The sequence below is a fragment of the Desmodus rotundus genome, chromosome 2 (assembly GCF_022682495.2).
Source record: "Desmodus rotundus isolate HL8 chromosome 2, HLdesRot8A.1, whole genome shotgun sequence".
Lineage (NCBI taxonomy): Eukaryota > Metazoa > Chordata > Mammalia > Chiroptera > Phyllostomidae > Desmodus > Desmodus rotundus.
In genome coordinates, this window is record NC_071388.1 from 141613218 (window position 1) to 141628772 (window position 15555).

At 42.3% G+C, this 15555-nt stretch overlaps 1 protein-coding gene across 15 annotated transcripts in view; it reads right to left on the bottom strand.

The window, feature by feature from the left end:
- The window catches only part of NEB (nebulin), a 197269-nt gene that overhangs the window by 45489 nt on the left and 136225 nt on the right, over window positions 1-15555 (bottom strand). For all 15 annotated transcript variants that reach the window (XM_053918664.2, XM_053918673.2, XM_053918671.2 and 12 more), the window contains exons 112-125: window positions 14821-14925; window positions 13796-13903; window positions 12586-12693; window positions 11358-11465; window positions 10713-10817; window positions 10509-10613; window positions 9779-9877; window positions 9358-9468; window positions 5026-5130; window positions 4300-4404; window positions 3820-3924; window positions 1649-1753; window positions 1384-1488; window positions 636-740 (exon numbers count right to left, since the gene is read on the bottom strand). In XM_053918664.2, coding sequence (XP_053774639.1) covers window positions 636-740; window positions 1384-1488; window positions 1649-1753; window positions 3820-3924; window positions 4300-4404; window positions 5026-5130; window positions 9358-9468; window positions 9779-9877; window positions 10509-10613; window positions 10713-10817; window positions 11358-11465; window positions 12586-12693; window positions 13796-13903; window positions 14821-14925 — 1479 coding nt within the window. The remainder of the gene's footprint in view (window positions 1-635; window positions 741-1383; window positions 1489-1648; window positions 1754-3819; window positions 3925-4299; window positions 4405-5025; window positions 5131-9357; window positions 9469-9778; window positions 9878-10508; window positions 10614-10712; window positions 10818-11357; window positions 11466-12585; window positions 12694-13795; window positions 13904-14820; window positions 14926-15555) is intronic.

The following is a 15555-nucleotide window of genomic DNA, read 5'->3' on the forward strand; positions in this document are numbered from 1 at the left end:
ATTTAGCTTACCACCTATTTTTAAGTGGCCCCATGAACTAAGCATGTTTTTACAACAATTTTAAAGATTATAAATAGAGAATATGTAACAGAATGAATGTGGCTCACAAAGTCTGAAACACTAACTATGTGGCACTTTTAAATAAGGTTTCCTGACTCCTATTTAGAACTCAGAGGAAGCTAATCCAATGACTTTTTTTTGGAAATAGGAAAATGAAGCCATAAAAACAGTTATTTGCTTCAAGTCAAACATCAGGTTTGTGGAGTAAAATAATCCCAATTTATATTTGCTACCATGTCAACTCTAATAGGGTGAATCACTCAGAGACACATTAATAAGGAGGCTGTTCTGGCAGGAACATGAGGAGTTGTACTGAAAAGACCATTTATCATATTCAAATAAATTATATAAACAAATGATGACTACAGTCAATGAGGTCAGTCCCAAAAGCAGTCTGAGACATGCCACTGGGCAGCGCCCATGAGACGGTGACCAAGTCAGTGTTGCTCCAGCTACGGGGCCCAGACACGAGGTAGGGGTGGAAGTATGAAAAAGCCGTGTCCTCAGTGCTAACTCTCTCTGTGGGCACCGACGTTTGTTAGACGGTTGTGGCCATCGTCCTCAAGTAGTTATACCTTGCTGTAGAGAGTCTTGTTCTTTTCAGCCAGAGTGAAGTCAGGGGTGTCAAAGGCATAGCAACCGATGCCTTTAAGCCAGGTCAGATCTTCTTTGTACTTTACCTGGGAGAAGAACATCATTGAAGAATTTTAAGAACCTATCTCCAAATAGTAGTAGGTTAGGATCGATGCAAGTGGAACAAATAGAAGCTCTAACCACTGAGGCATATAAAATAATAAAGTATTAAAACAATTATTTAAGACAAGTTTCCAGGAATAGCTTTTTCTGCTCATTTTATGGTATGCCTTTATACTATATATGGAAATTTTTATTTTTAATATTAAGTAAAGACTTCAAATTTAACAGGCGTACTTCCCCAGAGAGTCTATCAGTAACTTGGCAGCTGTATTTTTATACAGGAGCTGGAACCCCTGTCTCAGGGAGCGCTGTTACATGATATAATTGTTTCATGGAGTCGTCTCTTCAATAGACCAGAAACAGGTTATTGCTGAGATGAAGTGTACTACTTCCAGTCATGTAATATAATGTATTTAGAGGAAAAATTAGGTTGATAAATTTGAATATATATTTTTTCTCTCCCAAGTTGAAGTTCACTAATTTATCAATGAGTTTTATGGTTTAAACCTCCATACATAAGAGATAACATTGAATCAAGTACTTAATCAGTTTCCGTGCAGTGTTTGATTCCCCAAGTGCTATGGGCTTACGAATTTATGTGTGAAAACAGAGGATGCGAGGACTCACGTCGCTGACTGCATCAGTGACTGCCCGATGGTGGAAATGCTCGGGGCGGTCGGGGATGGACCTCCAGATTCCCAGCTGGCTCATGTAGTTCTCCTTGTATTTCACCTGTGGTAAAAACACAAAGATAGGTGTAAAATCTTACCCAAATTAATGTACAAAAATCTTCCTCTGTCCAGAGAGTGTTAGGAAAGGGAGGACACTTTTTAAAACTGATGGTGGGTTAATGAGCCCCACACAGGAATTATAGAAATATCTGGGGACCCACTTTACTGATGTCGTCCGTGACTCTGCGGTGATACACGATGTCCAGGGCATCCTTCACTGTGTGGTATTTCCCTTTTGTCTTTTGAAATGTTTCTTTGTAGCGTAGCTGGAAAGAGAAAACGCACGTGGGTGATGAAAAACTACTGAGTTAAATAATTGAGTCTTTTAGGCTTAAACTCGCTTGAGTTTTCTCTTTTAGGTTTTCTAGTGAATAAATTTAGCAGAGATTAAAAAACTCATTTCCCATCCTCTAGGAGAAAAGACACGTGAGGAAGAACCTAATACATCTGAATAAAGTACAGAGTTAGTTAATAATGTGTCAGTATTGGTTCACTGGCTGTGACAAAGGTGTGATGGGACGTAAGGTATTAACAGTATGGGAGACTAGGTGTAGGCTGTAGGGGAACTCAGCACGATTTTTGCAGCTTTTCCGTAAACCTAAAACTACTTCAGGGTAAAACAGTTTACTAAAATGCTGAACAGACAAAGAGCTCATTTGGGAGGAGAAAAAAAACATAACCTTATTGAGCCCATGACATATTGTTGTACTTGGAAGGAGGAGAAAGATTTTGTTTCTAACTCCTGGTATTAAAATGCCTTCTCCATGAAGCAGTCCTGAAATTGCATTTCATTATAATCTTTACCTTTGTTGTATTTCAAGGGACGACAACTCTTACTTTAACGTAAGAATGACATAGAAGATTCTTCTCATCTACATAAGATGGGTACCTTTCCAAACAGCCACCTTTAACAAATCTTTTCTTTTTGGGTAGCTGAACAAACAAATAATAAAATAGGTCTTTTCTTTCACTTTAACTGCTTTTCACAAGGATAATCTCATAAGATTGCTTAGCTCTACCTGCGGGGATAACCATGGTAGACAGGCTGATCTTAATGCTAGGTACCACCCTTGCTGCACTGGACTAGTTTAAGGGTTAGAGTCATTAGTACTGGTATTGACAATGGGGCAAAGTGAGCTCCAGGGGCCAATCTCGTTGTGTGGCCACTCCCAACAGTGGTGATGCAGAGCAAGCTGGCTTCAGATCAATATTCAATGGTGACCTTGTAGTGGTAAAGATAGGGATGTCACAAGAACATTAAATATATCTCAGGGGATAGATTTTGAGGGTAGTATATAATTTTCTTGGCTTATATTTGAAACAAATTGTCATTGTCTCTTTCCAAATGGCAGACTCCTTTCAGCTCCAAATAAAATTTTCTGACAAAATTATGCAAGTGAATATTATTCCAATTTGCGTACCTTTTTACATTTCTGTTTTGGGATCACTATAATTACTCTAAGAGGCTTTGAAATCCTAGAGCTGTGTTGCTGAGCTGAGGGGTTGTGAGGCTGACTGAGCTTTTTTTGGCTGAGTTTAAGTTTCCACATGGCCAGTGCTCCTGGGACTCTGGTTGTGGTAATGGGCGCAGTGCATTTGCTGCTGGGCTCTGAGACGCAGAACCGGTGAGGACTGGCCGTCTACCCGGGCTTGATCATTTCATGTCTTTATTAACAGATAGTCCCATTACCATTAAATGGCAGTGCAGTCCTTGACCACGTGGTGTGGGAGATAAAGTCTGTCCCTCCTGATTCTAACAAGCGTTTCGTTCACGTGATTTAGACCATCAGGAGAAGAAAGGGAACAAACACTTTCCGAGGGGTAATGAAGAAGCCAGCTCTATGTGCGGAATGTTACCTTGTTCACTCTAATTTAATTATCATAACTCTTATCCTCATCCCAATACAAGAAAACAGAGTCTCAGAAAAATTAGGCAAAGTATATAGAGTCATAGAGCAGGCAAGTGATAGTATCAGGATTTGAAACCATGTCTCTCTGACTCCAAGAACATGATTCTGTAAGTAAGTAACAACTAGTTGTCAAATATCCTAGGAAATGCTACCAAGGAGTCACAAAAAAGGGTCATATTCATCCTAGAAGAGCGATGAGAAAATTAATATGCTTTTTGCATCTTTCAGCATTACTCTTGGCTACTACTTTGCCTAACTGGTATCGTCTGTGCCTGAGTTTTACGTTTTGGGACTTCTCCCCCTGGTCCATGTTGTGGGTCAGGACTTTGAATGGTGGATGTGACTGTAACCTCTTCTGTTTCTTAGGCACCTCAACCGCAGCTGTCCCTAGCACCACAGAAGGAAGAGGAAGGGATGCATACATCACTGGCGTTCCAGTAAGCCGTCTTGGCTCTGATGAGGACTGGTGTATCTAGAATCGGGGTGTACTTGTCCTTCATTTTTTCGTATTGAATCTTGTACTTTTTCTAAGAAATAAAGATAAAAGAGAGAGACAAAATTAAGTTCCAATGTTTCCATCCCTCACAATTCACAACCATGTCACAGACCCCCCCAGGAGACACAATATATTGTGCTCGTTAGGAGAATTGCTCTGACTTCTGCTCTTGATGCTGCTGAGCATGGTGAATAGACAAGGGCTCTCCTGCCAGAGGTGGCAGGTGAGGGTTTTTTTCCATCACCATTTAGTCCTCTATACCCTCTCCCCCCCGACAATCACCACACTATTGACCATGTCCATGAGTCCTTTTTCCTTTTTGCTCAATCCCGCCACTCCAGGTGAGGGTTTTAAGGAAGGACTTTTATCTTTAACCCAGTGTCTTGGTGCCAAATTCCCAACTTACCTCGCTGACCATGTCCTTCACGTCTTTAGCATGCTTCAAGGCTGTGGTCTGGTTTCCAGCATGATGGTGGGGTCTCTCTTTGGTGGCAAGTTCAACATATAGATACTAAATGATCAGAATAGAGATCAGATGTTATAAAGATAACACATTTCTCATTCAGTATTCAGTCTTCTTTAATCAACAGGTATGTACCTGTTTTCCTGGGTTTTGTTTGCTATGTGTATTTCTGTTCATTTGTTTCTGTCTGTGTCTCACATTTGAAAACACATATGCAGACCCCAATTGACTAATAGTCTTATTGCTGAGTGTAGTTCAGTCTAAATCCATATAACAAAGAATGCTGATAGACGAACGAGAGGACTTTGATAGAGCCTTCGATATTTTTTTCCCATTTTTGCCTGAATGCACGGTGTGCAGTTTCATTTGTCTGTGAACAATAGACAGGTCCTATCAAGCAATTTATTTTCACTACCTGGAGTCCACAGACCACCCATCCAATGACAAAAGTTGTACAGAACTTGGAAAAAGAAGACACCTGCTCATGTAAAACAAAACCATGGTGATGGGGGCCCGGACAAACACTGCCTCCTGAAGTTAATGGGCACCCAACTGTGTCAAGGACGACCACATGTGAGAGGTTGCTCCTGACCGGGAAAGTCAGGCACCCGTAACATCCTTAGTGATGCCAGTGCGGCAGTGTTTTGAGTCTTTGTTTATTAATCTTACCTGACTCTGAAGCTTCTGCCCGTGCTTGGCTCTTAAAAGATCAGGAGTATCAGGAACTGAAGTGAAGATTGACTTCTGCTTTCTGCCTGCAGCTCTGTACACCAGCTGGAGGTAAAACAGTCCTCACCGTCATGTCTGCTTCATCGACACGTTCCCTGCAGATGCTTTTACTGCATACTTGAAGGAAGTATGCATGAAGGAAGGAGCAGGGGCCCTCCCACTGCAACAATCTCAGTTTCTTCGCAATAAACCAGTAATTCATTTACCTACTTAGGCTTCCTTTACTTTTCCCCCTCCTATCAAAATACACTCTGTAGCCTGTCCAAGATTGAAGCCTCCTGCTGTGATCTCGGTCCCTTCTCATCCGTCCTTTCTGAGACCCAGTTGCAGCAGTTACCCTCTTCCTCTCCGAGTCTTCACTCTCCATTTCTCCAGCCCCCTCCCTTCGTCTGCCAACAGACTCAGTTTCCTCCCTTCATTAAGCCTTTTCCAACCTCTACCAATGGCCTTGCTCCTCCCTTTCACAACCAAACAGACTATGTGTTTGTTCCTTTCCTCTCTTTTGATTAATTTCTACAGTTGAGATGTTTGGCTTCCCCCAACCACTCCAGTGAAGTCACTCTCAATGAGATTACCAAAATTTTACATTTGCCAAGTCAAAGAATGTTTCTCTGTAGCCACTAAATCTGCTGATCAGTTTCTTTCTTTCTTTCTTTTAGAGTTTTATTTTATGCTTTTAAAAAAATTTTTAAATTATTTTATTGTTATTCAATTACAGTTGTCTGCATTTTCTCCCCACCCCAGCCGAACCCACCTCCCTCCCTTGCTTCCACCCTCCCCCTTAGTTTTGTCCATGTGTCCTTTATAGTAGTTCCTGAAAACCCTTCTTCCCACTGTCCCCTCCCCCCTCCCCTCTGGCTATTGTTAGATTGTTCTTAACTTCAATGTCTCTGGTTATATTTTGTTTGCTTTTTTCTTTTGTTGATTATGTTCCAATTAAAGGTGAGATCATATGGTATTTGTCCCTCACTGCCTGGTTTATTTCACTTAGCATAATGCTCTCCAGTTCCATCCATGCTGTCGCAAAGAGTATAAGCTCCTTCTTTCTCTCTGCTGCGAGCTGATCAGTTTCATTCCTGAAAACCCTCTTTACCTTCCATTCCTCCCTTCTCCCCTGGGTGCTTAGGGAGCAACTTCCTTTTCAGCTTCCTTCTATGGTTCTGTCCTCACCCAAAGATTCCTATTCTCTGGACTTAAGGGTCGGCCCCTTTTACCATATATATATATGTATGGTAAATATATATATATATATTCTCCTTGAGTGACCTCATTCATACCCAGGGCCTCAACCATCAATTTGAGATCAATGACTTCCAAATCTGTATATCCAGTGCCTCCCCTGAGCTCCAGGCCCAAATTTTCAAGAACATTTTGAACACGGATGACTTACCATGTTCAATGTAGATTTCTGTATGTTATCCCCATCTCCAGGCCAAATCTGCTTATCCTATTTTCTCAGTTTTGCTAAACAACTCCTGATCTCCCAGTCACCCAGGCCAGAAACTTGGGGAGTCATCCCAACTCCTCTTCCCTCAGCCCCACATCCAAAAGGTTGTGAACCCTGGGTTCCCAACTTCATAACAGTCCTTAAGTCTGATCCGTCTCCTTTCCCACTGCCACGGCCCTGGCTCAGTCCCCCCACCCCCACCCCGTGTCACTACCCATCCTCAGGAGGCCGCTAAACCACTTCCCCAAATCCTCTGTTGGACGCTGCACATGGCTCATCATCTTTCACAAGTCTGAGAAAGAGATCTTTCTTAAAGCAGATCTTATGGCTCAGCTCTACTGTGCTTGGAGCAACTCTTCAATGATTTTTCAGCAAGCCCCAGGTCATCAATTCAGCACCCACGTTTCCTTCATAACCTAGCTTCTATCCTATGTCTCTAGTCTCCTTTTCCAACAGTCTTCCACACTCGCCATGTGCTATTTGAAATGATTCCCAACTTCTAGATCTCATTACAGCCATTTTCACATACTGCCCCTTCTGCTTAGAATGTTCTTCCCCTCCTATCGGCCTGGAAAACTGCTGGGGTCCATACTGTCTTGATTATTCCTATAGGATGCCATTTATCATGTTGATGTCTATGTCCTCTCAGAGATTATGGGTCTGTGGAATGCAGGGGCTCTGTTCTGTTATCACCTTGTGCTTAGATAAGTGACCCGAAAATTAGTAGCTCTCCAAGAAATTCTGGGGAATTTGATACGAGGCAAACTAAAAAGTACAAATGGATAACAAATAGATTCTAATAATGAACATAAGTGCTAATTAGACAAAATGTAGGAAATAAATAATAAGTATGTACACATGTATGTATATGTCTATTTTTTTAAATCTAAATTACATACAAGTGCAAGTTGAAACAAAATGAGCTTATCTGTTTGAGTCTATTTCTGAGGTTACTACTGAAAGAGAGGATGTAATTAAAAATTTATATTCTTCCAGGCTAAATGTCAAATAAAGAGAAAAACCCCATAGAATACTATGGTTAAAAGGAACCCGGATTATTATCCAGTCCAATCTCTACCTGAGGAAACTGGGGTGTTGAAGTTGTGAATCACACAAGGTCACATGGCAAATGGGCAGTAAAGCTGGGACTAAGACCCAACCCTCCCATGTCCTTTCTATAGTTCCCTTATGCTGTGTTTCCCTTGTACACAGGTATGCATTGTTTATGCTTCTTGGGACAACACCCCTGCTTCCTAGTCCTGCAAAAGTTTATGTGACAAGAATCTGCACAACTCAAAAATAATTCAAAACTTAATAACTTAAACTTCCTTTAGCTATTAAACTTTTTACTAAACCAGTGTTTCCCAAACTTTCCTGATCCAACACCCTCCCTCCCCCGGTTCCTTATTAGGACTGACTTGCAATCGCTTCCCTAGACCTTCTGAGTCCAGCGTAGTAGCTTGGATCAATGTTTTATCAAATCCAGATCATTCCATGGTGAGGCAAGTGTGGGAGAAACTGCACTACTGAGAAATAACTACTCTTCTTCCTCAATGTTCATGCACAGCACGTATAAAATTCCCAACAGGAATTGGGAAGAGGACAAATTAACATTTTAGATAATTCTGAACCCAGCAATCCAAGAGCAGTAGGGGTACTTCAGAGATACGAACAAACACTTCTTTATTATTTGGTAGCTGGAGGAGAGATGTAATACTTTAAAGCAGTGGTTCTTAACACTGGCGGCATATTAGAGCCACCTATGAAGCGGGTGAAAGCCCGGGCTGAGAGAATCAGGTATGTGGGTATGGGCATCAGAGCCCAGTAGGGGGCAGCTTTAAAGTATTTCACAGACACATGATTTTGATACTTAGCCAGAGTGGAAAAGTGCCTTTACTGAGATTAAAAAAAACTCATAAGCATTCCTATCAGAAGAGCAGGTGGGCTCAATGCAGCACTTATGACAGCTGAAGAATTAATCATCCTCTGCCTCTGGCTCACCTAGTATGGGAAGTTGTACACCCCTCCATTGAGGGCAACGTTGGGTTTGCTGGACATCTCAAAGTCTAAGAGCCTACACGATTCGTCACCAGCAGCCACCGGAGCTACTGAGAATGGGCAGTCAGTGAAGTGGCCCAGCAGTCAAAGCTTGGCTCAGCTTGATGATGCCTCATGGATAAGGCCACAGACAAACTGAGAGCCAAGGGAGAAAGGCCAGCTGACCTGTGATAAGAGCAGTCATGGACATCTGTACAATGCCTTTACCTTTCCAAAGCAGGTTCAGCCATTGGCAAACATGGGCATCTATTATGGCTGCGGCACTAAGGGAAATGCATCCGCATAAGGTGGGGTCCAACCCTCGAGTAATCAACCGTGTAGGTGACAGCATATCTAACTAAACACAATGAGCTGCAATGAATCAGGACCCTCAGTGCCAAGCGGGGCAGGTGAAAATGATGGGCACTCTAATAAATTTTAGTTTGGAATTTATTGAGCAGGAACAGAGTGGGAAGCCATTGAAGACTTTTCAAATGACACTACCATGATTAGGGTTAATGATAGCAGGAGTTAAAGAGAGAGAAACTTTTGAAATAAGTTTGGTTTGGAGACTACAACAATAGTGTAAGACTGAACACCTTTCTGACCTATAAGATCATGTAAACTCTCAGCAGTCCTAGTCACAGGTAAAACAAGTGGCAATATCCTCGTCTTATTAAAAGAGGGGTCTGTAATTAAAGGCAAAGGGGAGATATTTGCCTCACAGAGTTGCCTGAAAAAGATCACTAGAGGAACATGCCCTGGCAGTGCCAGGTTTGCATCCTTACCTCACTCAGGTGTGTCTTCAGTTCCTGTTCTTTTCTGTGTTCTGGAGTGTCAACCACCACTTTATATTTGTCTCGCATCTTCCTTGCTTTATCAGTGTACAGGTAATTAGACTAAAAACACAATAAAAATACCAACTGATTCATCATTCAAGGAACGGCAGGTCATGGTTACACATTGTCTTTCAAATGGCTGATATGTGTAAGTCAAGCTGACCCTCCATGTGCCCTGGATGTCTTCCCACGCAGGGACAAAAACAATTGCCTTTGATAGAGGGCACAGATCATCTTAAGTGGGTCACGACTTGGTCAAGAGGGTTAATGGCAAATTCCCCCTTAAAAGTAGCTCCAGGCAATGATTCGTTCTGCCTAGGCCCCTGAAGCTGTGTCAGAGTAGCCACGTGTTGTGAAGAAGGACACTCACCCAGAGCTTCCGCAGGTGCCTGGAGCGAACCATGTCAGGAGTGTCCATCAGGAAGCAGCCCAGTCCCTTCAGCATCTGCAAGTCCTCTTTGTATTTAATCTGTGTGGCAAAGATAGAAATATAGCTGGTCATGAGCAAATGTAAATCAAGGATGAATAAGGCAGAGTCGTGACACTTTTTTATTGATATATCTTTCATTGCAATTCAACACATCCACCTTTTACTCTTAGTTTGCTTGCATGCAAGTAAATCACAGTTTTTAAAATTTAAATATCTAATGCTGAGTTGAGGTGAGGACATGGCTATTATTTTATTATTGTATTGATGGGAGAAAAGCCTAGATTTAATGGAGTAGTCTTTCAGGAGAAGAAACCATCCAAGGAGGGAAAAGAAAAAAAGACAACAAGAAGTTGCTTAAGGGGGTGGGAGTAAGGTTGAGCAGGAGAAAGATCCTAACTATGACATGAAACAGCCACTTGGAGAGTGAGGAGTTGGTCATGATTCAGTGGCGAATGAGGAATGGCGGCCAGCAATTCTTGCATGTTGCAAGTGGCCCTCTTACCACTGTTTCCAAAGCTAGTAAAATGTGGGGTCCTGCTCTCACACTCTTTCACCTCCAGGTTATATACTTAGTGGAAAGGGCTATTCAAAGGCCACTGGGTGGTTTAAGTGTTGAAAGAAGCCAGACTCTTGGTGAGAGTCTTCCAGAAAGGCCCCATAAGATGCTTACATCACTGGTGATGTCTCCCACGTAACGGCAATGGAGCACTTGGGGTGTGTACGGCAGCGAGATCATGTGGCCCTGCATCTTGAAGAAGTCTGATTTGTAGATCAACTACAGAAAAAATGTCCAGAAATACACACATCAGAGACTGAATGGCTGACAGTCACCCAGGGTTCCCCGGCCTATCTTCTCTCCTAAGAAAATACTCACCTCACTGACAGCCTCTTGTGTCTTCTTGACTTGGCGGATTTCAGGCGTGTCAGGGGTTGTGTGAATCTTGTCTTTCAGTTTGTGGTACAGTTGTCGATACAGTCTCTACATTGGAGGAGACACCATTTCAGGTGGTTAGTGTGGGATATTGACTGATCAAAAAGCAAATATTTTACATAAAGAGGCATGAGGGGAGAGACTGAAGATATTGAAAGTGATTTAGATTATGCAAAAGAGAAAATAATATTTTATTTAGGTAAAAAATTTTGAGCATAAAGTCTTCCATTTTCTATCAGATGGTTAGATGGTAGATCAGATATACAAACTAATAATTCATGTAGAAAACTAGGATCATGAGACAGACTAAAATGTAACCCTAATAAAGATTCTTGAATACAAATATCAAAATATGAAATTAATTTGCATTATAATGTATGGCATGGGGTCTTTTCAGTGGCATTACCAAATATAGAAAAACACTTCCAAGTGATACCAGTATTAAAATGGTGATAATAAAGACCCTCTTACTCCTTGTTGATGTACAAGTTTATGGCAGAAATACAATGAATTCTTAATGCATTTCAAACAAAACCATGGTCTTGATGATGTGTAGGACTTCCTCCACAGAACTGGCATTCACAGTACCTCGCTGGTAACGTTGTTGATCCTCCGGACATTGACAAAAGGAACGTCGTTGGGGCCGAGCGTGTACCCGTTCGCCTTGATGTGTTCATAAACCTCTTTGTACTTGAACTGCAAAAGCAAAGTCAGAATGAGACCCCTGATGGGTAAACAAGGAGCAGGGTTACACCTCTCAGATAGAAAAGAGCTGTCACTTTCATTTGAAAATGATTCTATAAGCATTAGTATAAGAAAAAAATCATTGACAAAATTTTAATAATAATCTAAGTCTTGAAAATTACTTTGTTGGCTGATAAAGCCAGGTATAGAAAGGAATAAAATTCAAGATTGCCTAGATGAAATCTGTTTGTAGGCAGGTATGCAAAATGCAAGAAACCCTATATTTTTAGCTCCAGTATGGCTAATAAATTAGGAAATGCAAAGAAGAAACGAGAATATTTTAAAGACAGATAAAGGTTTTACAGATGGATACTGGGCCCTGCCTGGCCAGCAGGTTGGAGTCCCAGGACTCTGAAGGACAACTTGGAAGGGAGAGCTTATCCTTCAACTGACGGCTGGTTTGGGGGTATGATCTGCAGTCCAGCATCACCGGAACAGACAAAACTTTGTTAGGCCTTGTCCTTCAGGTAAATGGTATCAAATCCCAAACTGGCACTTTTAAAAAGTGGGGAAGGTTGGTGTCAGAGCAAACACCAGGTCAAGCCACAGGTAGTGAGAAGCTATCTATCCCTCTGCGCTTTCTATGAAATGGGTACCGAGGGTGAGTAGGAAGGCAAGTGCCAGGGCCAGCAGCCCCGCAAGAAGTCTTTCTTTTCAAAGAAATACACAGTGATGTTATACCTCTTTCAATTAAACATTGCAAAAGGAAGACAATACTATCGCCACACATCAGTAGCGAACATATTTAAATTCTTAGTGGGTGGCTTCTGTGCCAAGGTTAGCAGAAGTACAGGTGCCATGGCAGCCACGAGCCCCAAACCACGGTGGCTGAGTCATGCAGATGTAATCCCATGGACGCCCTAGGCCGATGCGCTAGGATGTGCACACTGCCAAACTAGGAGCAAGCCAATGCCACAGCACCCCTGGGAAATACGCTGTCTTCTCTCCTCTGCTCCTGTCATTATGTCAGGTTGAACCTTCAGGGTGGGACTGGGGGGATGAGAATAGGCTGCTGATGAATGTCTGCCCCTCCCACTTCAGATCCCGTCTTAATGAGGAGGAGAGCACTCACATAACTGCTCATGTACTGGGTGTCCTTGGAGTGTTTGAAGTGCGGAGTGTCGACAGGAAGCCTGTACCCGGTGGGCAGGGAGCGCTTGCCAGCTCCTCGGTATAGATTCTGCCGAAGGAGGAAGAATGGGTTACATGACATCTGCATCAAAGACCTGATTTAAGCTAAACAAGTCACAACCAGCTCACGCGGGGTTTTCGGTTAGACGCTTAAAGTACTAATGCTTACTGAATTGATTTCAGAAAGAAATTAGATCAATTCTAAGAGTCAGGCAATTAATCAAATTATTCTTAACTGATTGTTTTTGAGGAAGAGACCAATGAGTGCAGAGACTTATAGAAATTAATTCTTCCGTGCTCCTGAACATGTGCCCAGCTGAGCGCACGGCAACTAGCAAGAGTTTGGCCTGAGAAACAGACTGCCGAGGGCCACCTCTGTCCTGAACCACACTCTTCAGTGACATTCAAGCTGCCACCGATCTCGGAGACACTCATAATTACAAGGCACATCTTTGGAAACCTCTGTCCCCCACAAACACAGCTTCGATGTCAGACTATGAAGCAGGGAGGGTGCTCCTGTTCTGTCAGGAGGCGGAAGGAGTTTCCGTCTGTGACCTTAAATGATCTGTCTCTTAGGGGAGCTGCAGGAGTAAGAATAGTATTTCAAATATTAAAAACCAAATTACTTCTAACATGCAAAACAGGAGAATAGCACTGAAGGTTGAGACCAAAGTAGCACAATCAAGTAACACAGAACAGAGATAATTAAAGACGTGAATAGAATCCATGTTCTTTCTTGTCTGAATTTCAATAGCAATTTCTAGCTTTATTTCTTTTTGTTAATAGTCTTTTATGATTATAGCCTTGTCTTTGTTATCTTGATTTTGAGCTTTTTGAGAACAGCAATAGCAGATTGGTCCTATTCTTTGTAACTTGTAAACATTGCTCCAAAAATGTCCATTACTTGCTTAAAAATATGATCTGGCCAGCCAAAAAGGAAGACAGGCTATGTACTGGGTGTTTTGTTTTGGTTTGGTTTTTGTAGCTCATGTGAATGGAACAGCATGTACAGTACGGAACAGCATTTACAATTTACAAGGTCAGGCTGAGAAGAGGCCCAGTTGAGGTGCCTTCTAAAGTGGCCACGGACCCGGCCTTTGTAAGCTGCACCCAGGATATCTGCCAGAGTTTGTAGAGTTCTCACTGCTCACCTCACTCTGGAGCTTGTACGCATGCACGGCCCGGTCCAGGTCCACGGTTGTTGTGGTTGGAGCCACTTTGCCTCTGACGCTGTGCACGTAGTCATGGTGGTAGACGGCCTGGGTGCAGAGACAAGCAGAGTGGGTTGATTCGGACTATGGCAGCTTTGTTGGAAAGAAGCAAAGTCAATGGAAACCCAAGTTTCTCTTTTTATTTATTTATTTTTTAAAAGGTAGCCTGCTCCCTTTGTCTGAAAAATTCTGATACATTATTATGTGGGCCCCACCCTGAGGAATAAGTGTAAAAGTTGGCTCAGGCATAAGAGGAGGAGAGTGGTCTTTTTACCACTGTAAGTTCAAAAGTAATAGGTCTCAATGTTCTAACTCACTGCTGGGATAGTATTTACTTATTAACCCATGGAGTTAATGAAAGAAGAGCAGCTTTGTGCCTGTTCTTCCTGCTCCATGTCAGGCGTAGAGTGGGTGCTTTTCGCCCATTTTCTCATTGCACAGATAAGGATGCTGAGGCTTGGAGGATTTCGTGCTTTTCCTAAGCCTCAGAGATTGGTAGAGGCTGGACTCCATCCACACCTCTAACCGCAGAGGCTGCTTCCTTCTCATTCTCCTTCGGTTGGCTCTCATTTATTCGAAGGTCTAGGCAGGGACACGTACACTGTGTCTCTTGGTACAAGGATACAAAAAGCAACTTTGCAAGCTCTGTCTAAAACGACAACTGCTTTATAGACTTGGATCACTTACAACTCCACCCCAGGGAGCTGGCTCCTTGAACACATCAGATTTCAGGAAACAAGAGCAGAATCTTTTATTTTTATTTTTCAGTAACAGTTGATGTTCAATATTATTTTATATTAGTTTCAGGTGCAGAGCAGAATCTTAAGTACTTTCTAAGGCATTGACTCTGGTTTCCTGGTGAAAAAAGGCCAGGCACTGCCCAGTCTTTTGGTTTTGCCACTTCTGCCTGAATGGTGGCCTTGTCTTTGTCTCCGCCCACAGCAGCATCCCCAATGGGCACTTACGTCGCTTAGTTGTTTCCCACTTTGGACAGCCTGGACGTAGACTGGGGTATCAGTGACCAACTTGTAGTCATTCCTTGTTTTCTGCACATGAGCTTTGTACTTGATCTGCCATGAGGAAGAAAATAAGCCTGTGTGAGATCATTCATTACATTAGACATTGCTGGTTTTCATGGACGGTTTGGTTGTTTTTAACTCCTGGCATTTACATTCATTAGCACTTGTTTAACAGACCAGGATGTGTTTGAAATTATGACAATCGGCGTCATCAATGCTTAGAGTCATATGGAATTTTAAAAGTCTTCTAGGAGGTTTGACAATTGCTATTCTAGGAACACTTAAGCTTTCTTACTGAAATCTTGATTACAGTAAAGAAAATCCTCTCTATATCAATAGATCCTGTCTATAGCATCAGAAACTCTTAGCAAATGAGATTTTTCCTATAATGATAATTATGTGCTCATTGATATACTGAAAATAGCCCAAAAAGTAGAGAGGAGTCACGTGTCCCTTCTCCCCCAGAGAAGAATGGGATAGCTCAAACGGGATGCGTTATTGAGTAGGGGTGCCATCTGCCTCCCGAGAAATGGCTGCGCTCAATTCCTAAGCACCTTTCTGTAGCTTAGCTACCCCCACCACCACTTAAGATGTGGCTGGTCTGTGACAACGTCCACAATCCACATACTCTCTCCTTCACTCTGGACTACGTAAAGAAAAAAAAAAATATGTAAAAAAAAA